Raw genomic sequence first — 27925 nt, 5'->3', positions numbered from 1 at the left:
TGTTCAACATAGTACTAGAAGTTCTTTCTTTTTCCCCAAAGATTTATTTATTTATGGGGTACCTAGGTGGCTCCGTGGTTAAGTGATGGTCACGATCAGCGATGGTCAGCTCAGGTCATGATCTCAGGGGCTTGGGATCCAGCCCTGTATAAGGTCCAGGCTCCATGCTTGGCAGTGGGGGGGGAGGGGGGTGTGCTGCTTCTTTCTCTGCCTCTGCCCCTCCCCCCGCTTGTGCACGCTCTCTATCTCTATCAAAATCTTTGAGACTTATTTATTTTATTGAGAGAGAGAGAGCACAAGCAGGAGGGGCAGAGGGAGAAGGAGAGAGAAACTCAAGCAGGCTCGGGGCTGAGCACAGAGCCGAAGAGGGGCTGGGTCCCACGACGCTGAGCTCACAACCTGAGCCAAAATCAAGAATCTGACACTTAACCAACTGTGCCACCCAGGCACCCAGATATTGTTATTTCTACAACAGTAAATTAAGAACATAGACTCTGGTGCCTGGCTACATTTGAATTTACCTGGTAACTGTTTGAATAATGAATATATAAAATAGGAAAAGTTTAAATGAAAATAACAGTAAACACCTAAAAGTTGTGCAGGTTGCATGAGTTCCTCATGGAGAGCCCTTGGAACAGTACCCAGCACCCACAAAGGCTCTGTGCTTGTTGGTGCTGCCAACCTACTATTTAAGCCTCACATCAGCCCTGCAAGGTAGCTGTGGCAGGTCTCATCCCCATTTCCTAGAGAAGAACACAGAAGCAGCAAAGGGGTAAGTCACCTGCTTAACATCTCACAACTGGTGGTATGGGCATTGGACTCAGATATTTTAACTCCCAGTTATTTTGACTTTTTCCATCCATCTGTCTGAGGGTTTCCAGACTCAGGAAGAAAAATCAGATCACCCAGTTAAATTTGAATTTCAAAGAAACAATTATGGACACCTGGGTTGTTCAGTGGGTGAAGCATCTGCCTTTGGCTCAGATCATGATCCCAGGGTCCTTGGATTGAGTCACACATGGGGCTCCTTGCTCATTGGGGAACCTGCCTCTCCCTCTGCCTCTGCTCCCCCTGCTTGTGCGTGCTCCCCATGTCTCTCGCTCACTCTCTCTGACAAATAAAATCTTAAAAAAAAAAAAAAGTAACAGTGAATCAAATTTTAGTAGAAATATGTCCCAAATATTGCATGGCACATACTTAATGCTAGCAAATTTGTTTATCTGGAACACAGATGTCTTATTTGATAACCCTCGTCCATCCATACAGAGTGTCTACTCTGTGCCAGTCTTTAAAGATAGCTGATTAAACCCTTTCTGTACTTTTATACAATATATAAAATCTGGTTTTGTTTTTCAGGCAACCCAATTAAGGACCATTAAAATGAAGTGTCTGTGCTAGAGACTTCCCAAGCTCTTAACATATTGTAGGTGGAAAAATATTTTTATGAGAGAGACACCATAGTAAAATTTTCCAGCAGCTAATAAACACGGAGTTTGCAGCGGCAAAAGTGAGACAGTAAATAAGAAAGGACTAAAGATAGCCCACGTGGACTGTCGCTTTTCAGAGATCCCCAAATGTTCGACATAGCCATCACGATAAGCGGACTCTCTTTATCCAAATACATCACTACAACATTTGATTCCTTTGTTCTCTGTTGCCCTTGTTTTCCTCCATTTCTGTCTTTCTGTCTGTTAGTTGCTGTCAGCTGCTGTAGACATGAACTTGGTTTTAAAGCTCCTTCTGGTGTATTCCTGAAATGTACATGGAGGGTCCATGAGAAACTGGTAACAGTGGTCTGACCAGGACTCTCTCTTGCCTTGTTTTTTTTCTGTGGTGTTGGTTGTTTTATGCAAAGCATCTGCTAATCTGGTAGTGTTTTAAAGAAATAAGTTTCATTTCAGAATGAGGATTGATGGGTCCAGCTGGGCCGTCCTTGCTTTGGGGTTTAAAGAATACAGAGAATATTTCATATGGTGGCTCATCCTTTAAAAAAAGAATTTTTTTGAGTCTTAACAAGTGCCCCAGGACAGAATATCTCCTGGCCTATCGATTTTTTCCTCATTCCAGCATGGAATATTGGGTAAGGGTAGAAAGTGGGAGAGCAGTAACATTTCCTTTGCAAAGTATTTCCCATGTGCTTTTTCTTTTAAAACACTTCCTTAAGAGGCAGGTGGTATAATGCACTTTTACAAGTGAAGAAACAGGCTCAGAGGTTAGGTACTGGTACTAGAGGACACATAGCTAGTGTTTTTTCCAGTGTTTGCCACTCCACCAAGATGCTTATTATCATAAGGGCCATTTTGTTCTCTGTTAGAATATTTTTTTTTTAGATGGTTATCCTATTTCATTAGTGATTGGTCTGAACAAAGTGAGTTTCATTCTACATCACTGTGAGAATTGAATCTATGACAAAACAGTATATTAATTTATCAGGTATTAGTGAGAGTTAACAAAAAGTATATAAAATGTAAAACTCTTTTTTTTTTAAGATTTTATTTATTGATTTGACAGAGAGAGAGAGATCGCAAGCAGGCAGAGAGGAAGGCAGAAAGAGTGGGGGAAGCAGGCTCCCCGCTGAGCAGAGAGCCTGTTGCGGGGCTTGATCCCAGGATCCTGTGATCATGACCTGAGCTGAAGGCAGAGGCTTAACCCTCTGAGCCACCCAGGCACCCCTAAAATGTAAAACTCTTACTAAATTCTTACTTCCAGTAAGGCAGACTTCCGAATTGTATTTATAATGGTGGTTCATGTATGAAATTAATGCCAGTGAGTAGATCTAATAATCTGTTCCTTCTAGAACTTCCAAATGGCCCACATGTTAGCAAGTGGAATTTTAGTTCTTCCTGATTCATCACAGGGTGACAATAGTTTAGCAAACCTGCATCTTAAGTCCAGGGTTTGAGTCTCTGTTCTATGAGGCTCAGAAAACAATTTTGCCAGGAAGGTACCAAGACGTGGATGAACCATCTCTATGGAAAGGACTTACTGGCCGCCCTGTTTGGCAAGGCAGGGAGTGGTCTTCCTGGTGGCAGACCTACCCAGGAAGAGGTTGCTTTGTGAGTATGGCATCAGGATGTGGAATAGTTAAATAATTTGTCGTGTTGGACTGGAATAGCTAGACACCTTCATTTGCCCGGTAGGCGTGCCAGGCTGGTTTTCCATGCTTCAGTATTACGCAGAGATGGCCATTGGCTTCCTTCTCCCATCGTCAGCTTTGCCTTGCGGAACCTCTGATTCTCCTTTTTCTTTGCTTCTAATGTTGATCAGCCCTTCATTTGATTACGTTTTTGTGAAGGAGATCAGTACAACTGGTTCGAATATAGAAGGGCGTCGCTGCTAGCCTAGGACTTGACCTTGCTCTTTAAGGTAATTTTACATTATCTGGTGAACAGTAGTAGTTGTTTTTCACATATTTATAAACACTGAGAATCTGAAGCCCATTTCCCCAGAAAGCTTGTTTAGTTGTGTCCATTTGTAATTCTAGAGAGCAAAGTCAAACATTTAGAAGCTATATTCTGTTTTTCCAATGATGTAGAAACATTCTTCAGAACATTTCTTTTGTTTCAAGGGTAATGTTGCTCACTAGGAAGACTTTTGTTTTAACTTTCATTCTTCCAGACCTTCTCATTCATAAGTACTTGTAACCCAGTCCAAAGTGTAGTCAGGTGGGAGATGGACAATGCTGGCCGGATGCACAGAAAAGGCTTCCAGATGCTTCCTCAGTTGCTGTTCGCCCCAAGAGCCCCCCTGCCCCCACATCCTAACTACTAGTGTGAATGAAAGGCACCGTGAAGATGTGGCCCTGGCGTAATCGAATCCCGCCTGTCCTGCCTCCTGCATGCGGCGAGTCATCTTTCGCAGTAGCTCTTCCTGCCCTCCCTCTCTTCTCGCTTTGTTTTTTGTTTTTTTGTTTTTTTTTCCTTTTGGTGTCTTCTCTCTCCTTCCTTTTCTTTCTTTCTTTTTTTTTTTTTAAAGATTTTTCTTTATTCAACAGACAGAGATCACAAGTAGGCAGAGAGGCAGGCAGAGAGAGAGAGGGAAGCAGGCTCCCCACTGTGCAGAGAGCCCGATGCAGGACTCCATCCCAGGACCCTGAAACCATGACCTGAACCGAAGGCAGAGGCTTAACCCACTGAGCCACCCAGGCGCCCCTCTCCTTCCTTTTCTATACAAATAACAGTAGAGGGAATTATGTCTCTTTCGTTCTTTTATTAAGAACTGAATTTAATTTGAAAAAAATTACCCCACCTTCAAGTTCAGATAGAGCTTTACACCAGCTTCAGCATATATTGTACTGAGGCATTTTGTTTAAACTAAGAAAGAAATTATTATTTGCAAGTAGTTATATTTATGAATGTGAAAGCAATAAGGTAGTGCTTCAGCAAAAAGATTACTAAAGCATTAGTGTATCATATTTGGGGAAATTTACCTGAGTCCCTATCTAATTCATCATTAACTGTATTGTTCAGAGTCTTAAGGAACAGAAGTTAAAAAAAGCTCAAATTAATGGAAACTTAAAGAAGACTCTATGAGGCAAATGGAAAAAGCTCTCAAATATAATACTACTAAAGATAATCAAGTAAAATTGTCCCTTTTTTGCTAATACTACTTTAGCTTTGGATAATAGTGGTTCTGTACTTTAGTCGGGATATATCATTCCACATAAAGAGGTGTATGCCTGCGAATGTGTCAGCGTAAATGAAGATAATATTGTGGTTTAGACTTCCTTTTATTTTAATTCAAAACCCATCTCTAATTGATGAAATGTGCCTTTATGGTACAGTTCTTTTCAAATACATCAAGCACTTCTTTGGTCGACCCTTGACTTCATGGGCATGTTGGTCTTTGACCCAGAACTGGTAAATGAACCCTGCAGGGAAATCATTAGAGAATTGGAACAATTGTGGTAGTGGGATCAGGGGTCAAACCATTACCTACCCATAGGAACTTCTGTTTAAATTGGACTCTTGCTTTTCTGAAAGCAGGTCGTATATTCGGGGGGAATACGGAAGAAGACTGGAGCACGTGTCCGTGCTAATCTATCAAGATGAGATAGGGCTGTAAGGATCCCAGAGATGGCCTGGTTTGTTTTCTTTTATTTCCTTTCCTTCTCCTCTGTCGTGACAAATGACTCCGGGGTTATTGTCCCAAAGTCCATTTTTTCAATATAAATATTACGTATGTATAATGTAAATATAAGGGGAAGGCATGAGTTAGAAGTGTGCAGCTTGATAGATTTCCTCAAGCAAACACAGTTGTATCATTAGTACTGAGTTCAGAAGACACCGCCTGAACCTCGCAGCCCTCTCATGCCTGTTGTGCGTCATGTCCATCCGTCTGTCAGCCCCCATCAAGGGTAACCACTCCCCTGCATAAAAGTCAGTGGTATTTTGGGGAGTCTGTGGGTACTAATAGGAGGCCATTCTTTACTTAGTCTTTCTGCAGGAAAACAATCTTATCTCTCCACTTAAAAATGTTAAGTTTTGTGCAAAGAAAACACCTCATTCAAGAAGTGTGTATATGAACATCGGTCTTCACAGTCATGTGGCTGTTAAATTTTAGAAGTGATGGATGTCACAGAAGAGAATATTCTTTCCTTTGCATTGGAAATCTATACTCAAAAGTTAGCTTCTTTTCCAGAATTTCAGAGCAGAAGGGACTTCATAGTTCAGTTCTGTTCAGTTGGGTCTGTAGTACTCTTCCTAACGTAATTACTGTTTTCTGAGGATTGTGTATAATCTGAGAATTTTATATTTGTCCTGACAAGTAATGCATGTTAGTTTTAAAATATCTTCCATTAGATATCTACATGAAGGAAGTCTTCATTCTAATGACATTTTTGGGCCAAAACACCATCCTGCTTGCATGATGTTATTATGGTCTCTAACAGGTAGCTTATATCTGGATTCAGGATTGTGGTTTTTTCCAAAGAATAAATCACATTTAGTCCTCTCATTGAAAAACTGGTGGTGGTGTTTTGCTACTTTCTGTTCCAGAGGAAAATCTGGAAGCTAATTGCAGGGGGGAGGATTTTCATTTTTTATCAAAGCAAAACTGAGAATTTTTTGCTAGGAGACAAAGAAGATTCACTGGGATTGCTCAATGATTTTCTTTCAAGAAAAACAATGAATCTTCTGGAAACACTGGTGGAGTACCAGTTTTTCTTTCACTCTGGCTTTTTTCTTATCTTTTCCTTTGTTTGGCATGGGAGTAGGAACTATATCAGGAAGGAGAAGAACAAGGATCCGAGTAGTGGACATGCCATGGACTTTGAAATCTGAGCACTACACTGGGGTCACGGCCCGCCTCACCCTCTGACCCTATTGCCTATATTTTTATATCTAAAATGCAGTCGGTCGACCCTACCTAATGAGACTGCTGTCAGGATTAAGTGACAAAATGGTTTGGATGAAAAAATAAAATAATAATAGCTATCATTTATTACACTCTCACTCTTTGCCAAGCACTATTCCAAGTGCTTTCTTTTATATCATTATTTAACCACTTAGACCAGTTTGTCCGTGAAGAAATTCAGGCCTCTGAGAGTCAGGTAATGTATATAAAGCTGAGTGGCTAGTAATTAGCAGAAGAAAGAAGTGAGCTAAGTTCAGACCACAAAAACCGCGCTTCTAATCCTAGCGTCTAATCCCAGCTGTCACCGCTCCTCCTTCACTAGGTGAGTAGTTGGCGTCTGTGGCGCCCGGAGGGTCACGATGACCATGCAGCTGGGACTCACTGCCGGCAGGGACAGATGGGGCTGATGCTCAGAGCAAGGGGTGCGGTGTTCTTCTGCAGAGAGGTACCGTGCTTCCGTGGGGCCGCGTCCGCCCACAATGCCACTTTCTCCTGCTTCTCACAAAGGTGCTCCCTGGCCTGAATGCATGTGTAGAGTTTTCCACACTATTTAGCTCAGGAGTGGTAGGTCAGAATCTTTAATAATATTATTTGTCACATCTGCCAAAAGGTTTGTCTCCTTGTCTGGCTTTATTTCCCACATGTAGTCCTTGATCCATTCATTCATCAGAAACTCTTCTGACACATGCCATGCATCTTCTGTCATTCTCGGATTCTCTGTCTGCTGTTCCTTCCTCCTGTCTTCTCTGTCCCTCCTTATTCCTCTTCTTCTTCCTGCCTTTATGTCCTACGATATGTCATTGTGCACTACACATGACCAGCTTTTCCATAGGTGCAGTTAATTCCTCTGTTCTCGGGGATTTAAATTCAGTTTGCGCTGTATCCCATATGTTTAAGACCTAAAACAATTACAGATCCTTCAGAACTCAGAGCTCTATAAAATAAACTATTTATCATATCAGATTGCACTAGGGATCCATTGTAGGTTGGGAACTGTGCTAGATCACAGATGGTATATTTCATGGATTATGATTTCACAAAACAGTCTGTCTTCACAATTTGCTCCTCTTCTATTTCCCTCTTGTGAATCCTGTGGGTAGTCATCAGACAGAATGAAAAAATCAGATGCTTTATCAGTTTAAGTGAAAAAATACATTTACCTTATTGCTGTTTGGATTCCCTCTGAATTTAATCATGAATTCCTTTGCTGTGTTGGAGGCGGGCGTCCTGCCCAGATCAGGTCACAAGGTAAGCGGATGTGTGGATTCGGCCTGTGGCTGTGGGAGTTGGCCGTCCTCTGCTGTGCCACTTGATGTCCCTTGTTTATGGGCCTGCGCGTGACAGCTGTTGTGACTCACCCGCAAGGAGATGCAGTGAACGCGTTTGTAAGTTCGAGAAATCGGAGAACTAGAGGAAACATTGTGTGAGACCCACCAAAGGCTAGAAATGAGAAAATAAAAGGTCTGTTTTAAATCACCAAAGGATCTGTTAAACTGTATGCTGCTATTACACAAATTGGGACATCTCCAGTTTGGAGATGCTACATGGGTTTGCGTGTTGTTCTTCCTTTTATCATTTACAGAGTCATGTCCTTATTTACTAAACGAAATGGGATTTTGAGATAGAGTCATGTACCTAGATACACAGTGTAAAATAGTAACTATTAGAAAATTCAGTTCAGTAGGTCTAGGGGTCCTCTCGTGACCAGTGCACGTGCGAGCGCCTCTTGGCTCCCGCTGTCCCTCTCCCTCTTCCTCCCTTCTTCCATTCTCTCTCCTCCCCCCCTCACTCCCCCCTTGCCCTTTCAGCTGTGGGATGAGGTTGTCAATATCAGTGGTAACATTTTGTTAATAAACATACCTAGAAAGCTGCGTTCTAATGTAGTCTGTATCTGTAGAACCCAGGCACAGTTTTGATGTAAATAATTTAGTCTCTCGGGTCCTCAGTTTCGCATTTTAAAAACAAAGGACTGGAGTTTAAGTGTTTACTGTGGCTTTTGTTTTAGTTCTGAAAACTCTGTACTGTTCCTAACAGTTCCTCATAAGTGTTTCTCTTCCAACGGAGTCAAACTTTGCTCTCCCCGTGTTGTTTTATATATATATATATATATATATATACACATATATATGTATATATATGTATGTGTGTGTGTATACACACACACATATATCATATATATGTTTTATATATGTACATGTATATGTGTATATATGTACGTATATATATTTTATATATAATATACATATATATTATATATTTTATATATACATAATAGATATAAAATATATAATATATATTATGTATATTTAGATGTAAGTGACTTATATTAGTTTCAGGTATGCAACATACTGATTCAACATTTATATATATGTATATATATAGAAATGATCACAAAAGTCTAATATCTGATATCTATCATTATACATTCATTACACAATTATTTTTCTTACGCCGAAAGCTCTAAGATTTACTCTCTTAGCAACGTTGAAAGAGACCACACGTTAATCTTAGTGTATGGCACAGTCACCGTGTCGAGAATTATATCTCAGTGACGTATTTTATCGCTCTCCTCATATTGTAACGCTTATAGCATGTTTCTACCTGAAATATTTTGTGTGAGCCCCATTAACATCTGCTACACAGTTCTAAGGATTGATGAAGTATGGTTTGGTTAATACTAGCATGGATTAGCTATTGAGGTCTTAAAAATAGTCTAAAACTTCTATTGTTTTATTGCACAGTTCTCGTCTTCTGCCTGGGTCAGATTTGGGGACCTTGTGTTTATTATGTCCTTGTGTTGGCAGAATATTCACTCGTAAGTTCCTGAGTGTCTTTGTGGCCTACCATTGTCAACCATGGGCTACCGGCGATAAAGAGCGGCTCCCCGAAAGCCGTGCTGTGATGGTTGCTACTGCTGGAGATGTAACAGCACGGGTTTCGTGTCCAGGCTGCCCTTACTGTAGCTACTTAGCATCTCAGATAACGTTCTCTAGACAAACATAGTTTTCCCCACCAATGTAAAGTAAACCCTGTCCTAGCCTCTTACCATTCTTGGACACTTAAACCCCCTCTTTTCAGCATTTGCTCATGTCTCTTGTAACAGTTACAGTGGATTCTTCAAGGGCAGTCCCGTTTGAATGCTGAGAATATAGACCAATTGCCAGAATCTAAAGCAAACGTGGAGATTTTCTCTGGGAAGAATTCAACATCAGCTTGACACTAATAATCACGAGTGGTAGGTAATGAGAGGCTGCAAGCCAGTGAAAAGTAATTCTGCAAGCATACCTTCCTTTGGCTGCAAAGGAAGTGTGTACTCCTCGCCCAGCTTCCTCGACTGACTGAGCGACTACCCAAAACCGCATCCCAGCATCTCTGCCTATGAGAACCACATTGTTCTTCTGTAACCCTTAATCGGTCGCTGAAGGGGGAGGATGTCCAGCACTAATTGTAATTTTTTTTAATTTACAGTTACATTAAAAAGACACAGAAATTATAAACCTGAAAATCATTTGGGAAACAAAAGGTTCACTTTCTTGATAGAAGGTGGCAAGTAGGTCACTTGGTACCTAACTTGGTTTTGCATACATATCAAGCTTAAAGATCGGCTGTTGTGCTCTACGTTAAAAAAAAAGGACCAGAAGGAAGTACAGCAAGAATGTTAGAACTGGGCTAGCTCTGTGTTGTGGCACTACTGAGGATTTTTACTTTCTGTTGTGTTTTCTGAAGTGTTTCTTGTCTGTTGTTAGGAATAGTGAGCTATATTACTTTAAAATACCACTTTTGTTTCTTTCTTTTTAAAGAAAAAAGATGACACTATAAAATATATTTTTGTTGTTGAAGGAAAGTGTATTCTTGTTTGGAGTTACTAATAAATGGAATCAAGTTTATCAGATCATTTCTCCTTCGAATTAGTATCTGTATTGGGATAATCCGGAAGCTTGTTCTCGGCTCTTCTTGGTCTAGAGGAATATAAAATTGAGAAAGAATTGAGATTTGCATCTCAGTTTTTAAGTATTTCAGAACTAAATCTTCTTTTCAGAGGCACTGTTAAGAGCTCCAAGATGTAGTAGATCTGGCTTAGGTAACAGGCAGTGTCCATCTTTAAAGACCCACTAATACGTTCCTGTTTTTTAATGGCTGAAAATCAGCATCCCTCCCTATCATTAATAGACTTGTACCCCCTTTTTTCGGTTACTAGGTAAAAACTTCAGCAAAATAAAGTTCACACTAAATGTCACTTCGTAATTGCAGTAATGATCACACAGCTGTGCTCCCCTCAGTTTATAACCCATGTCAGCATCAGTTTGGGAGCTCGGCCTCATTTCCTGCCCGGAGAGCCTTCTGCAGACTGTTTTCGTGGTGAGAAAGCAGAGCGTCCTGTTGGTCACTGCTGGGGTGCGAAGGCCAGAAGTGACGGTCCTCCGGCTCTCGGAAATGCGAGGCCCAGCTCGGCCCTTGGCCGTGGTTCTGTCCTTTATTTATTTACTCGCTTCCTTATTTTCTTACTTACTTTTCAAGGATTTTTGTTTGCTGGATTAAGAACCATTTTATTTAGGAGTTTGTGAATTTTCAAGGAGGAACTCTTACACTTAAATGAACCTGTAAGAAGCCCATAGAAAAGCCAGTGCCCGCAGCGCTAATAATGAGAACTGACAAGGCAATCCTGCTGGGTTTATTTATGACCTTCTGCCTTTGTTAGCTCTTGTGAGAAATTCCTTTCTAACCATAACAATATTGTTGGAGTTTGGCACTGTACAGAGAAACCCTACTGAGCCCCGAGGTCCACAAACTGGCACTCGTTCAGCTCCTAACAGATTGCGAGGCTCGTTGCAGTTTTACATTTTCCTTCACTCCTCTTTTATTTAATTCATAAGTAGTTTTCACCAATTTTTATATACGTGGTTTTAAATATATATATATATATATATATTGCGTTTATTCTCAGAGCCAAAATCCATTTTTTCCCCCTTAATACAATGTCGTACCTCCTTGAGCGCTGAGGAAAATTCAGGAGAGGGCAGGCTCCTGGAAGGCAAGGAGAGAGAGGTCTGTTCTGTACAAGGACGAGTCACGGGAAGTCCTGTCATGTTCTACAAACTGAGGGACAGACCAGTATGGCGCCCCTGGAAACTCTCACGTGGGTCCTCGTTCTGTGAGTTAAAGTGGGCTCCGTAGAACAAATTTACCAGCAGGTTAGAATTTTATAATTCTCTGGCTATTATTATTTCAGGTGCCTTTGAATACTTGAAGAACCTGTTTATTCTACCTTGTTTGCTTTCTTCCACAATTTCCCAATGAAGTAGGAAATTTAAAAGCATCTATTCACAGAGAGAACTGTGTTAAAAATTATAATTTTCTTTAGAAGTAAAAGAAGATCAGTAATGTAGAACATGTAACTCGTAAGACGAGACCCTTGACAGGAGTTTGCTATATGGAGTTACACAGAGCATGAGAGCTACGGAAGACCGAAGCATATTCAGTATTTCTGTAATTGGTCCTGTTTCTTCAGTGTTGCCAGCAATGACAAAGTAGCTATTTATAGTCCATTTTAAGTATCAAGAGACATGTGACTTCTATTTCTTCCAAGAATCTTCAGGTTCAAGATGGCCATCTTGCAGGGGAATAAGGTCTGTAGGACCCATTTACCTAGAAGCGCCTGGGTCTGTATTTGCTGAGAGGGTTGTATTGTTAGGCTGCGGCCTGCTGTATCAAAAGGCCACACTATTAAAATCAATCTTTGTATTATTGCTTTATTTTACTTACCTGTTATCTGATTTTCAACATTTTCTTCAGCCATCTTGCTCAACTATGTACAGACTTGCTAACGGAGACCATGAGGAAAATTCTATTAAAAATCTTAGCCTGCTTACAGGCCCAGTCAGTTGAGCATTCGGCTTTGATTTCAGCCCAGGTGATGATCTCAGGGTTGTGGGATCGAGCCCCACATCGGGCTCCACGTTCAGCACAGAGTTGGCTTGTCCCTCTCCGCTCCTTCCCCGCTCACACCCATGTGTGCACTCACTCTCTCTCAAATAAATAAACAAAATCTTTTTTAAAAATCTGAGCCTGAAAAATGTGGAAACTATGCATAGGAGCATAATTTATTCGTCCAACTTGATCTTTCATCTCCTTACCATGTACATTTGCATTGTTTTCACGTCTGTTCTGAAAATACTAGTATGATTTCATGCTACTACTATTCAGCTGTTACCCATTTTTTGAATGAACTTTTTTTTAAAGTTCATGTGTCTTTTGCCTTAGAGTGGGCATAAATTAATACTCTGTTCATTATTGTTGTGGCTCTGTGTGAAAGACTGTTCAAATCTCTCGGGTACCCTTTTGTTTTGTTTCTTTTGTAAAAAAAAAGCTTCACCATTTTTTAAAGTGATACCTGCTCAAGTATAAAGAAGAAAGAAAAAATTCTCCCATATTTGATCACCTAAAATAACCACTGCTAACATTTTGTTGAGCATCGGGGTGCCTGAGTGGCCTGTCAGTTAAGTATCTGTCTTCAGCCCAGGTTGTGATCCCAGGGTTCTGGGATCCAGCCCTGCCTTGGGTTCCCTGCTCAGTGGGGACCTGCTTCTCCCATTTCCCACTCCCCCTGCTTATGTTCCCTCTCTAGCTGTCGCTCTCTCTCTCTCTTAAATAAATAAATAAAATCTTAAGAAAAATTGTATTGAGCATCAGCTGATACCTCTTAGGCATTAAAAAAGGTACACAGGCATATTTTATATATACACATAAATACATATGTATTCATATAATATTTTATATATTTTACATCAAGTAGATCATGTCTTTTGCTGTTACCTGATTTTACTCAATGGTCTCTTCTATAAAAATTATACTTTTAATATGTATTTTTAATAATTGTTATACATTTTCAATAACCCACTACTAAGTTGACAATTAGGTGGCTTCTAACTTTTTTTTGCCATCTTAACTTCTAGTTGTCTTGTTTTTTTTTTTTAAATTTACCCCCATACCATGTGATATAATAAAGATTATGATGGCTAATATTTATTAAATAGATTCTTTGTTAAGCTCAATTCTCTCCACATCTTTGAGACAGAGGTCCATTTTATAGGTGGTGAAACTGAGGCTTGAGGATGTTAATCCACTTGCCTGGTCTACACCATTAGGAAGTAACAGACGGAGCAAAGCACTGAACTACCGCTTCACAGCCTGGCCTGATGACCTTTTCCAGCCCCTTGTCCGCGTGCCTGTTTATCATTGGTAATGCTACATTCTAAAGTGCCAAGGCTATTTACTTAATCTAATATTGATTGTCAACATAATTGTTTGCCTGGCACATAATTATCTGGTAAATATTTGTTACAAAGAATGGGAGGATGCATTCATGCCACTATTTACTCATCCTGTTTCTTAAGTGAGATGATTTTCTAGAAGTTATTTGCAAATTCTTTATCCTGGTCTCAAAATGGGATTTAGATCACAAAGAATGTTAAAAAGCAAACCATGTGTCCAAAATTTGTGCATGTTTCTATGTGTATGTTGGCCTCATATAGACAGCAACTGCTTACTGAGGCACTACAGCATAAGGGATTCTTTTCCCTACTTGGGGGGATGGTGGATGGGAGGCTCAGTGAGGTTAAATATCTTGCCCAAGATTGGGTGCAGGAAGTGATGCGCCCAGGACTGGATTTCACACTGCTCTTGCTCCAGAGTTCATGACTTTGACAGTTCCCTTATGACTGTAAGCCCACTTTCCGGTGGGTGCTTAGCGAGCATTACCCGGTGGGTGGGCAGCATGCTTGGTGCTCTATGTGTGGCAACTCCTTTGATTCACCCATCAACACCCCAAGCCGGTTCCCTTTATCATCCCTGCACACACGACCTACGGATGAGCGGTGGGAGCTTGGGGGGCTCAGTTATGAGCCAGAATTGGTGGAATTTACAAAAGAGGGGTGGGGTCAGGTGGGGCTGTGTGGTCCCAGAGCCCAGATTCTTTGTAACCGCCATGAACCGCATCCACAAACATCACTGTCTGATACAATATGAAGATTGGGGCGCCTGGGTGGCTCAGTGCTTTAAAACCTCTGCCTTCGGCTCAGGTCATGATCTCAGGGTCCTGGGATCGAGCCCCACATCGGGCTCTCTGCTCAGCAGGGAGCCTGCTTCCCTTCCTCTCTCTCTCTGCCTGCCTGTCTGCCTACTTGTGATCTCTGTCAAATAAATAAAATCTTGAAGGTCAAAAACAAAAAAAGTCCCCAACCAACTAACATCAATTGAATGCCTTAAAAAGCAACTTTCATTAGAGGAGGCAAATATGATTTAGCGATTTAGAAGACTTTACGGCACTTTCCAGGGATCTACAGATTGATGACTAGAGTTTAAGTCCAATTTTATTTCAAAACTTACGATTTACTGGGATAAAAGAGGAATTAGGCAATGTGATGGGCCTGCACGTCAGGTTACTGAAGCCCCTTCTCTGCTTGGAGGTTTTAGAAAGCGAAGGCAATGTGAGTTTTGCTCTCCCGCCGTTCAGAATCCTGTGTCTTCATCTGTTTATGCGGGCTTTGGTGGGGGCTAGCAGTGGCCAGAGGGCCCATCAGAGAAAACTGCTCCTTCTCCTTGCGGGCCCTGGCACGAGTTTCAAGTGACAGGATCCTTACCCGTAAGCGCGAGGCTCAGTAACCCCAGCGCACGGGGGCACCTTCATGGCTCTGCGGAGAGGCCACGTGTTTGAGGCTGCACAGGCTGGCCTTCCAGACCAACCTCAGTCCCCTACCCTCCATGAGACAGGCAGTAGAGGCAGTGGTCTCACCCCCAGCATTATTGGCATTTGCAGGTTTCTTTATGAAACCCTGAACAGGCTTATGACCACCTCCTTTTGAGAAGCAGTTTTTGAAGTAATAGGTTATAAGATGGTTCTATGCTCTCAGGAAAAATTATCATGTAAAATTGCACTTGAGTGCCGCCACTGGAGGTGGTAAGTAACCAGCTGCCCCTGCACCTGGAGGGAAAGGACTCATTTTGGAAACCTCTTATCCAAGTGAGTCTGTGAATCATAACTGAAACAGGAAAAATTCATGTTTTTAAGTTTGGCTTTTGAGGGAGGTAGTGAATGTGTTGTATTTCATTTTAAAATATAAAAATAACCTTCACAAAACATTTCCATCTATAATGTAGTCCAGCTCATCTTGTTTAAAACAAAAAACAAATTCTGGATTCTCTACTCTTTTCCTAAATTAACTCAGAAGTCTTGAAAATAATTTCTGTGAAAATACGAAAATTTCTAGCTTTCTTTTCTATTGAAGCCACTTGACTAGTTCTTTCTATTTTTAATGAGATAATTTTAATGTATCTGTAAATACTGAAGAAATAACTCGTTTATAGATATTTTGGCATAATTGTTTGAAGAGGAGATAATCATTCAAAAGAAGGAAATTGGAATTTGAGCTGATGTGGCCTCGTTAATTCTATTTTTAACTTATTCTTTAAGCAGGAGTAATTTGAATCCTGTGTGTAATATATAACTTAGCATCAGGAAATCATCTTCTGTTTTAAAGGTGATGTCCTTCACAGTTTCCTTACCATTCTCTTTATTCATTATATTGACCCACTGACAAAATAAACATGATAATCCCCACTTGGTGACTGAATAAAAGATTAAGTTGTCTTGCCCACAGCTGATCACGGATGGCCCAGGCTTCAGCCCCCTTCACGTCCAGCCCTTTCTCCTGAAGCAGGGTCGTCTCTCTGTGCTAACACTGTGTTATTGGTAATTCTTAAATAGTGAGTCATTATGGGTGTTTCTTTTTTTTTTTTTTTATCATTCTCCTGTGAGTCACTTTCTGATAGTAAAATATTTATTATAACCTCATTGATAGAAATATCATAGGAAGTCTGTATTCATGAACCAAGTGCAGGCGGTCCTTATCTCACTCACTAGAGAGCTCGTGAATGACTGATCCAGCCAGCGCACCTGAGAAATGAGAACAACTGCCTCTTCCATACAGAATTTCCCTTCTCTTTTGGTTACTACTTTGGGGGCTTTCATTTTAAAACCCAGTTCCTGCCTCTTACTGGATTCGGTTTTAGGCAGAGCCCTTGTCATTACCCCCTGGGATGAGGAAAATGGGGAGGAGTCCCTGCCCTCTTCTGCTTCACTATTCCAGCCACTCCCTGGGACCTCACTGCTCCCCGGACCCCAATCCGCACAGTTCAGGCTACCTCATGCCTCTCCCTGTGGCTCACAGTCACGATAGCTCACGCTCCCTGGGATCCTACTGCACCCATCCTTTTACCTACGGTTTCTCCTTTAAGGGTGCCTGGGTGGCTCCGTTGGTTAAGCATCTGCCTTCGGCTCTGGTCATGGTCCCAGGGATCCAGCCCCGCATCGGGCTCCCTGCTCAGTGGGAAGCCTTCCTCTCCCTCTGCTGCTCCCCCTACTTGTGCATACGTGCGCTCTCTCTCTCTCTCTCTCTCTCTCTCTGTAAAATAAATAAAATCTTTAAAAAAAATTCTGCTTTAATTCTCACAACTCTCTTAGGCAGGTACTACTAGGATTTTCCCCAGTTTATAGATGTGCAAAGCACAAAAAGGTTAAGTATGTCACCCGGTCACTTAGTAAGTGGCGAAGCTGGGGTTTGAAGTTAAGTCCTCTTACGCCAGAGTTCCCATGGGGCACACGCTGTCCATTCATCGAAACCCACCCCTCGGAAGTTCTGCAGTGGGGAAGTGTGGCTCACCACCCCCCCGGGAGGCTGCCGTGCAGCCCGATCTGGTGGCCGTGGCAGAGCGGCCTCACCGACGTGGGAAGGGATGGCTCTTGGAGGGCAGTTGGGCTTCCCCAGGCAAAGAGTAGAAAGGCTCATTTCCGGTTAGGCCAGGTTGCCTGGGCTTTAGAGGCCATCCCTGCTAGCATGGCGGCTGTCGAGAAGGGAGGGAGGGAGGACTGTGACAGTATTCTACCTTCTCTCTTCTCTTTCCATGTCCCCTCTGACCGAGCAGTGCTGCTCCCCCCCCCCCGCCCCCCGCGGCTCTTCCAGGCTCTGCATACCGCTGCTGCAAGGACTGTCCGCGTTTCCGCTGCCCTGTGGATGGTTCCCTACTCTGTTGCCTTGTCCCCTCTGTTCTCCTCCACTGATTACCTGTTACTGCATTGGAGTTTTGGGTTTGCTTTCCATTGGCATTACTTGTGAGCTTTATATAAATATTTTTAACTCTAGATCATTCAGTCTCCCTGCTGTGTAGTACCCCATTTTCTGAATACGTCTCTAATTCCTACTGCCGGAATTAGTTTGTCTCCAGTTGCTGTTGTTACAACTGAAACTCTGTTTCTCTGCGTGTGTACATCTCCTTGTGTACGTGTGCCAGAGTACACACTTACTTGGGGACTTCCCGGGTCATTAGACAGGTGCACCTCCCGCTTCACGTTGTGCTTACAAATTGTCCGGAGTGGTTATACTAACTTGCATGCCCGCGAGCTGTGTCTGGAAAAGCATAAAGTGTATGTTTTTCTCTCTCCAACGTTTTTTAATTATGAAACCGCAGTATTATTTCATTTATTGGGTTTTTTTTTTCATTTATTGTTGTTAAGAGTATAAAGGAACTTCAGTTACACCAAAAGACGTATATAAGAGAAGTAACTGCCTTGACCATGCAAAAACTAATGGAGAAAGGACAGTCCTTCCTTAGAGAAGAATTCCAAATAGTAAATGTAGAAGGAACGAAGGAAAGAGAAAATCAACATTAGAGCACCTTGCTGCACGCAAGGGCCACTGATAAATGCTAAAATAGTGGGCAGAACTTGAAGGAGAAATAAGATACTTTCATTGCTTCAGCTACATCCACCCACACATTTACTTATTCTGTGCAGTTTTAACATGCAGCCCCAAATTCTTTGACATGCATCTAGGAGATGGAGCGAAATTCCCCTCCTTTAGGCATGGGCTGGACTTAGTGACTTGCTTCTCGTGAATAGGGTATAGAAAGGGGAGGAGTAACGTGGCTGTGGAGAAATTGGGCAGACGACACCTTAACCAAGGGATCAGAGGTGACAGCATTCTCATAAGTCACGTTTCTGTCACATTCTGATAGGATGCCTCGTAAAAGGCACTTCACGTCTGTGATATTCTTCCCCAGGATCTATAACATCGGCCTCGTCGTGAGAAAACACCAAAACACACAAATTGAAGGATAAATGTGCCTTGGTTACATACAGTGTTAACATTGGGGAGCCTGGAGGCAGGGCTCAGAAGAACGCTCCGCACTTCGCCACTTTCGTATGTCTCAAGTCACTTCAGAATAAAAAGTTTTTGAAAATCCAGGGACGGATTAGAGCAAGCATGGGTGTTCATATGGTTCATGGGAAGGGAAAATGTCAGAATAACGAAGTTTTAATATTGTGTAAGTAAAACTTCCCTTTGTTCCATGTAGACTCAGTAGGATTTGTGAGTTGAGTGTTTTTCTGTTTTGTTTTTTCCAAGTTGCTAATTTATTTGCAGTTCCTATAGGTCTCACCATTTTAAAGTATTTCCTTGCTATGTACTGAAGAAATAAATGTCTCCTGAGGGCTCATGCCTTTTTGTTTTTAAGTTTTATTTTCAGAATTTCGACTTGCTAAGCATTGTACTTCTAAGATAAACAGTAGGTTTTTTTTACCATGAGAGACGCAAAAGGTGGTGTTGATTGCTTTTCTGTTACAAAGATTTATGATATGCTTTCAGCAATAAAAACTGGTATCAGTAGACAAACTCTAAATCTTACATATTTATAGATCTTGTTAGTTCGTCAATTTGCTTTCAAAGCACATGGGTCTCTCATACCTCACAGTCTCATACCTGACATTGGTATTTGTAAAGCACAAACCCATAAACCCGTGGCCCTCCTCCTGCGTATAGCTAGCTGAATCCCCCCCTCCCCCCGCCCTATAACTATGTGTCTCAGGACTTGGCACCAACGGTTTTGGAGTAGGATATGTAAAAAATAGAAATCTGTTAAAGCCAAACGTTACTCATAATTAGTTTTTAGACACGGCTGTGCTCTTCAAAGGGTCAGGTGTAAATTCTTCCCCTCATTTCTCCATTGGTTGTTACACAGAACTGAAATGAGGGGGTGTGGAGACCCCCAGGATTCCCGCGGTCTAGAAGACCCACCCCTCACTAACCTGGACTCTAGTTGTGCAGGCATCTGCCACCATTGCTCTTGTCCCTTTATTTGTTTTAATTTTATATAATGCATATAAATGCATTATATAATGCAGGGATTAATTAAATGCATTATATAATGCATTTAATTTTATATAATACATAGATCTTGAAAAACTTTTTTTTACAAGTTCCTTCTTAGTGGTACCTGTAATTTTAATCATGTTGTAAAAGCCTTCTTTGTTCATAAACACTTGAAACCATGATTTTTTTTTTTCTTTAAAATGTTTTAACATTTCTTTTCATTCCTTTTCCTTCTCTGGTAATATGAGAAGTCACCTGTTAGACCTCCTTTGGCTCCCTGGCTCGAAAAAAATGCAAGCCCGAGTTGCTTGGCGTCGGCAGACAGAGGTGGTTCACAGCTGCCCTCGTCCTCCTTCCCTCGGCCTTTATTTCCCCAGCCTCCCTGTGCACTCTCCTCTCTGCTCCTGCAGGGGCGTCCCTCCCAGAGCTCTTGCCTTTCCACAGTGTTCTCTCTGCCTCCAGTCTCCTGCCCACACCTCGCCCAAAGGTCGCATGGTCACTCCTGGTCCTGACCCACCTCAGACAGCAGCCCCTGGGCCACCATTCGCCAGCTGAGGACCCCCCAGTCCTGTGGTCCACTCTCACCGATGCACCTCTCCATCACGGAATTCCTTCCTTCCTTGAGAATTCATCCGTTCTGCTGTCTCTTTTCCTTGAGACTCCGTGAGAGGGGGGACCTTGAAGTCTATGGATCCCAGTATAGGCCAGCGTTTCAATAGCAAATGTCATTCATGTGTAAAAACTGCCTTCTACCTTTTTTCCCATCTCCTCGCACCCACCCACCCACCCCCAGCTCCATCTGCAGACCTTAGATATAGGGTAGGCCGCAGTATAAAATCTCTCCCCAAATTATTCATTATCCTCCCTTTATTATGTAGTTTCAATCGCACCGGTAGTCCATCATTTGTATTAATAAGTGTTGTCTTTAAGATGCCGTTGCTCTTGGAATAATGAAGGGGCAGCCTTTACTCGCACATGAGCTCGTTGAGTGTTTTCAGCACTGAGTTGGGCTTTGGCTTGAGGTTAGGAAGGGTCTGGAGGCTCTTGGCTCTGCTGGGCAATGAAATCAGTTAAAAAAACATTTTGGTAGGAACAAGAGATTAGGAACTAATAAGATGCTGTAGTTTCATCATATAAGAAAATATACATCATATCTCTGGTACTTAGAAGATGCTAAGTCAATGGTAGTAACAGTTGTTGCTAAAAAATCATGATGATTATGATCATTATCATTATCATTTGTGAGCACAATCCTAGGAGTGTAACGAAGCAGGATGATGTTATTTCCAGATGAAAGTGAATCCCAAATTCCATACAGGGAAAAGAAGACTATAAATACATTTTCTTACCAAATAATTTTTAAGTTCAAGACTGCCCATACTGTGTTGAGGGTCTGTTTGTTGTTCTTCCTGGCCTACATAACATCTTGAGACTGTTGTTAATAGTGGGAGAACAGAGAATCTCCCTGGGCAGAGTTCAAAAACTGAGAATAATTTAGGATCCCCTTGGGGCTTCTGCAGTGGAAAAAAAAATTCCCTTACATGATGCATATTTCATACTTAAATTGTTTACCACGTCTAAATTTAGAACGGCAGCACATTTCATATCAGGAGTTCTAACCCAAGGAGCTCTGGGGCTAGCTTCTATTTTAGGTGCTGATTTTTAAAAATCAAAGGAAATATGACCATTTTAACCATTTTTGCTTATGATACTGTGCTTAACTCTGAATCCTGCTTTTGTGAAGTATCAGTGTAGTTGATTACCCTATAAATGTCCCATTAAAATGAGAGTTACCCATAATGGAATCTTGGCTTGAGAAAAGGAAAGCGGTTCTTGGCTATATCATTACAATGAATTTTGACTCATGAATTTTCTTTGCATTTATCCTTGGCTTTGGCTAGGGGTTTGTCATTTGTGGAGCTTGTGACTATGTTTAAATTAACATCAAACACTTTTTTTTTCCAGTTGGCCTCGTACATCTTAAGGCTATGTGTTGTATATATTGTCACATACAATGAAGAGATAAATATTTGTTATTTGGACATGTTTAAATAGAAAGTGATATATATAACTTGGAAAGAAGATGCTTTTAGAGCCTAAAAATTACTGCTTTGAAGGATTTTTTTTTCATGGATTCTGTTTTTCTGTGCCTTTGCATTTTTTTATTCGTTGAGACAGGAAGCCTAAGCTTTTAACTCATTTGCTGTCTAGACAAATGAAAGCAGCAGGGACTTCGGTGGGCTGCACACGGGCTTGTGCGGAGAAGAAATCCACTCACGTGATAGAGAGTGAACAGAGTCACTGTGAGGTTTTTTCCTTTTGTGTCTATGTCAGTCCAATTACTGACTCAATTCTAATATCTGTTTCAAGGTGTATTTGTACATGTCCGAAATGATAGTTCTGAAATAGGGTTGGAAGGTATGAAGTGATTTCACCATGTGTGAAGTATCAGTTTTCTAAAGAACTAAGCATCCAGTGAGGCCGAGGGTGGTTAGCCTCAGGGACGCCAACTGGAGACAGAGGGCTGAGAATGCGTTGCTAAATTTTAATAGTGAAGTCAGTAGTTTTCACTAGAGCATCTATGGTGAATATTTAGAAAGATTTGCACGCGCTGGCTTACTCGGTATGGTGCCACGGAGCCCGTCCATTCAGTGGCGTTCACCAGCGACCGGTGAAAGCCATCCTCTCTCTAGCACCACACCTGGCACAAGGAATCGTGCGGCCCCTAAGAAAGTTAGGGTCTAGCTGGAGAGAGAAAAAGAAAAAATGCCTTCCTGAATTTTATACTCAATATTCTAAAAAGGAGAAGAGACACGAATCCTGCTTTTGAAGATGACTGAGAGACTTTTTTTTTAAAAGACCATTGAACTGGCATTTGAACCTGTGCGTCAAACCCATGGGAAGTCACACTGAGAAATCATTAACTGTATCCTATTAAAATCCTTAAACAAGAGACCTGAACTGGTCTCATTGATTGAAATATCTTCTCTGTTTCTAATTCAGTGTTTATCCTCGTGCTCTCCTGGGGCACTTCTGAGCGGGAGATGCCCGAATGTGTGTGCCGCTCTGCCGTGCTCCGGCAGAGATGAAGCCGGTGCCACCTGCTAATTGTACTGAGGACCACCGCTTAGAGTATTTCGGAGTTGATTTGCTTTTGTAAAACCCCCCCTGTTTAATTAAACAAGGGAGTAAGATTTTCTGACTTATTCCCAGGTCTTTGACAGTAAGGCATCACCAGGATGGATAGAATTTGTCTTTGAGGAAGCTAACTTCCTAGATAAACTGAATTCCACCCAAACCAAAGACGCCTCTCGATGTAATAAGTCAGAACATGCCAATGGTATTTCTAGGGAGGATCATGGATAATATGTAGACATGAGAGAGAATATTTATAATGTCATATGTCTGTTCTGCATATAGGTAGGTCTCTAAAAATTCTTCCTGGGCTCCTCCTTCCCAGCATGTTCCCGTATCCCTCCCTCTGTCCCTGCCCTTCCCCTCCCTGTCCCACTGTATTGAATCAGGAACATATTTGTGGTCTATGTTAATTCATAAGTGTTTCTCTTGTCAGAGTCTTGATAGGGTTGTTATTGCTCCCCGGTGGCATTTCATTCCAAGTGCAGTGAAATCTCTTGTACTTGTCACTTGGATTAGAATGAAAATTTTACATGGGCAGAGGGGGGAGAGAGGATGGTTTATGGAGGGAAGGTCTTGGCAGGGAACTTTCATTTAAATCAAATTTTAAAGGAAAGCAAGCTTTTCTTTTGTAAGGCATTGATTTTTCCAAAAATAAATAAACCATCAACAATAGAAGTTATATTATTTTTGGTGTGCTAGAAAATATTAAATATCCCGAGTGCTATCAAATACCAAAAACCCAACCTAAGAGCAAGATTTTACCGACTCGGACTGTCCTGGCAAAATTCTGAATTTACTGTGTATGAGCCCGTGAAGTCATTGCCTCACCAGTCACTCCATCAACACAAAGGAAAGATGCCAGGAATGCTGTGGGGCAGGGGGACTCCAGCCCCTTAAAAGAGTCCTCCCTGCAATTACCTTACCTGCCAGCTTTCCAGCAAGATAAATGGAAGCACTGTAGCTTGAAGGTGCCTTGGTTAGAATGAGATGCAGTAAGGTCTCTCTGTTCTTTCCAGGCATCATAGATCTGATAGTACTTATAAAAGAAGAATAGAGTTGGTGCCCTGCTGACTAAATTGTCCTCTGGAGGAGTATTAGTTACAGAGCTTCTTTGTTAACTAGGCTGAATGTTTAAACCACTGTTGAACTTCTTTTATTAACATGTTTTAAGATAGCTGTACATATGGATACCCCGAGTGTCTGCAGGGCGGGAATATTTCTCTATAATTTACATATAAAAGTTACGTGTATGTATAATAGTAATATAGAAATTATATCTTTTTATTACTCTTCTGTTACACTGAGATCTAGTCAGTGCTGAAATTCTGATGACATGTGAACACTAAGAAAGCCACCGTTTTTATATTTTTCTCTTGGTACTTCCTCGATCAGCTTGTTGAATAACAGAAATGTTTTTCATGCTTTTGCAGCTTGAATGAAGCCTTCTTAACACCCATGCGTGTCACTTGTTCAACCATAACTTGGAATTTTAAGGGAGAACGGGGAAGGAATTTATAGGTCGTGCGGAGAATTTTACAAATTTCTGAGTAATTTTTTTTTAATGAAGAAAGATTTGCATAAGATTATTTAACTTCAAATAATGATGTGTTAAAAAATCGAATCTGTCTTTTCTGCTTAATCCCATATGTAGTATAATAAAAGATAATGGTTTTATATCTAGTTATCTACCAATTTCTTTTTCTCTAAAGAAGCATCAAATCCTATCTCCCCCTCCCGACTGATTCTTGTCTGATTGACCTTTTGTTTATTGGTGATGCACATCCGTTAGGTATTAAGAGAGTGCGTCTACACCTGGGGCCCACCAGCCAGCCTCGCTGGGGGCTCTCTGGGTTATTCAGGGGTCTTCAAAGAGAGCGCGGTTCTCTCTGGCTCCCATTCACTGTTTTCCCAGTGGATGCGGACACGCGGTCAGTCCCTGTTCTTGGGGAACCTTCTGCAGTTCCCTCTAGGCACCATGTCACCAAGCAGTTCAGCGGTGGCCCGTCTCTCTTCTTCAACCCAAGGAACAGGCGAAGGCAGGAGAGGCCATACCACAAATACTGAAGCTCCCTGAATCGGGTTGGCACACTTAAAATATTTTTCTAAATATTTTAAGCTTTGTGGGCCCTGGGTCTCTGTCAGAGTCTCTGTTGTACCCCCCCAAACAGCCATGGGCCATACATTAAAGGAATGGCGGGGACAGTGTTCCAGTAAATTGTTACAGACACTGAAATTACTCTTGATTTTTTTCTTCGGTCGTTTTCTTTGGTCATTCTTGGGCTGGTGGGCAGAGCAAAAATAGGCAGGGTCCAGTTGGAGCCCCCGGCCAGAGGTCCCTCCACACTTCTATGAACTGGTTACATCGGGTTAGGAAAGGAATGCCTCGGGAGCAGGGACTTAAAGAATTACCCAGGACCCCAGCCACTCTCCCACACCCCTGCACCCATCCTGGCCCTGAGGCCGTGCACGCAAGCAGTCAGCCCTCCGCCTGGGGAGGGAGTGCGGGACCTCTGGAACTTGCCCTGTTTTGTCTTTCAGCAAGTCAGTGTGTGTGCACGTGTACACTCTGCTAGCTTCAGTGTTGTTTCTAGAAACTCAGATAATTGCCTTGATTTCTGAAGTGTGAGTATTTTCTACGCTGTACATAGCATGTCACTTGCTTAATAACCTCCCTCTGTTTCTGACCCTGCTTCGCAAAAGCTGTGTCCGGTTCCAAGTCTGAATCGAACTATTGTTGAACCCGGTAATCAAGTCAAATACAGTGTTTTACCAGCGGAATATGTGCAAAATCACGCAACTTGTGTGCCCTGTGTAGAAATGTCTATATATATTTTTTTCTCTGAATTCTGAAAATAGGATTCTGTTTGCCCATATTTCATTTTGGAAATCTAATGATACTTTCTCTAGTGGTGATGGGTTCAATCTATGCTGTTACTGTTATGTTCGTTATTCGTAAGTACAGTTATATGACATTTAAGAGTATTCTCTACTTAGATGTCACTCTTCTTAGCATAAGAAATTTTTGTTTTTCTGTGGCATTCATTTTTGTGAGGTTTACATAGCTATTTAGAACGTATTTTTTTAATCACTGGCAATTTTGCTGTAAAAAAAAAAGTTAATTATATGATATAGCAGATGGTTAACAGATATACTTTCCAGGAGACTGGGATCTTCATCCTGAGTTTGCTTTGTGACATTTGGGGGGGCCCTGAAGAGCTGTAACCAGCTGTGCTATACCTGCTCCCTTTTGTATTTGCTGGTCTAGATTCGTTCTTTAGATCCTAAGTATCTACCTCCACCAGTTTTCCAAGCCCTAGTTTTAGAAGTCCCAGTAGTAAGCAGTGAGGTAAAATTAAACATTAATAAAGTTGAATGAGTCGAGGGTATAAATTAGAACCGAATATGCTTAGTAGGCAATAACATCACCCAGCATTTCTGATCCCATTCTGCAGCATTTAGTCCTAGATCATCAAGACAAATAATTTTATACCACAACTCAGCCTTTAGAGCCCAGCCAGCACTAGCTCCGGGCCCTGCCTGGATCTGCGGGCTCTTAGTGACCTGGGAGCGTCTTAGTGACCTGACTGACCGACCGCCTGCTGGCAGGGACCCATTCTGGGCCCTGGTGCCACAGTAGTGAGGAAGGCCAAGCTAAAGTCTCTCCTTTCATTCTGACGAGGGTGCAGAAGACTATTTTCTCCTTTCTCCTCCCTCAGCCTCCCTTCGTCCCCTTTAGCAGATGGTTCTGTCCTCAGTGGGGGAAGCTTCGAAAGTAACTGACTAGCTGAGTCGCAGTTTCTGTATCTGTCAAAGGGTGATTTTAATAACTGCCTTACAGGGTATTACGGACAAATTAGTTGGCACTAAAAATTGTTTGTTTTGCTTAAAATTGTTATAAAGAAGTAAGATATGACATAAGGATTCATTTCTGCTAACATAACCTCAAAGGGATTTATTTTCACAATATCATATAAAAATATACATATCACTGTTTTATTATAATGGCACTTACAGTTACTTAGAATGTGAGAATTTTTCCTCACAAGGTCTGGTTAAAATTTTGCTGCTCTGGGGGGCGCTTGGGTGGCTCATTCGGTGGAGCGTCCGACTCCTGATTTTGTCTCAGCATCGTGAGATCAGGCCCCAGGTTGGGCTCCATGCTCAGCGCAGAGTCTGCTTAAGATTCCCTCTCTCTTCCTCTCCCTCTGCCCCTCCCCCTGCTCACTTACACGCACTCTCTCAAATAAATAAATCAATAAATGCTGTTCCATTAGAATATTATAGCTTGGAATCCAAACAGTCCTTCAATGTTGACTCTAAATAGAAGGATCCAGAACAGTGGTTTTCAGTGTGTTGAAGGCACCATTCCATTCAGATGGTAAGTCACCACCTCAAGTGCTGTTTCCTGTGACTCTTTGAGCAGGTGTGTTGGACTAGGTGCTGGCAGCTTAAAGGAAAGCTGTCGGATGGCTTTATGGAAGAGAGGTACAACTTTACTTTTTGGGGCCGGAACGGATTTTAGGGTTCAACTCACAAGAGATCTCCTGAAAGTCTTCTAATAACAAGTGGCCACACTCTGAATTTTGGGCATTATCTAGAAAAACTGACTCTGAAAGGGGCACTGTTACAACTTTTAAGTAGGTTTTTGGTCAGGTACACATCCGAGTGTGTTACTCCCTAAATATACGGTGTTTCTGTCTTTCTCAGGACCTGTCTGGCTCCATCGATGACCTCCCCACGGGAACGGAGGCAACTCTGAGCTCAGCAGTCAGTGCGTCTGGATCCACGAGCAGCCAAGGGGATCAGAGCAACCCGGCTCAGTCACCTTTCTCTCCACACGCATCCCCCCATCTCTCCAGCATCCCCGGGGGCCCATCGCCTTCTCCCGTCGGCTCGCCTGTGGGCAGCAACCAGTCCCGATCCGGCCCGATTTCTCCTGCTAGTATTCCAGGTATTCATTGCTCGGTAATTACTATTTTACTGTGTGGCAGAGACAGACCTGGTGTTCGCCAAGAGCAACACGCACGCCGCTGCTTTCTTACTGTCGAAAAACCTGGTGATGGGACCGTGGATTAGAAGCATAACTGTGAATTGTCACCAAAGCATTTGAGAGTTCCAGTTCCTAAAGATACTCAGCCAATAAATATAAACAGTCAAATCACCAGTTACTTTGATATTTTTGGTTTGGACATTGACCCCACGCTAGAAAATTATTTATTCTCAGCATGTTT

The 27925-nt window shown here is 42.0% G+C and overlaps 1 protein-coding gene across 6 annotated transcripts in view; it reads left to right on the top strand.

Annotated features, from left to right (window-relative positions):
• ARID1B (AT-rich interaction domain 1B) overlaps nt 1–27925 on the top strand; it is a gene marked incomplete at its 5' end in the record, with an annotated part of 439771 nt that overhangs the window by 285130 nt on the left and 126716 nt on the right. For all 6 annotated transcript variants that reach the window (XM_080805572.1, XM_080805571.1, XM_080805568.1 and 3 more), the window contains one exon: nt 27402–27645. In XM_080805572.1, coding sequence (XP_080661698.1) covers nt 27402–27645 — 244 coding nt within the window. The remainder of the gene's footprint in view (nt 1–27401; nt 27646–27925) is intronic.

The sequence above is a fragment of the Martes martes genome (genome assembly GCF_963455335.1).
Source record: "Martes martes genome assembly, chromosome: 6".
Taxonomy (NCBI): Eukaryota; Metazoa; Chordata; class Mammalia; order Carnivora; family Mustelidae; genus Martes; species Martes martes.
Note: the sequence above shows the minus strand (reverse complement) of the source record. Positions and strands in the feature narration are given on the sequence as shown.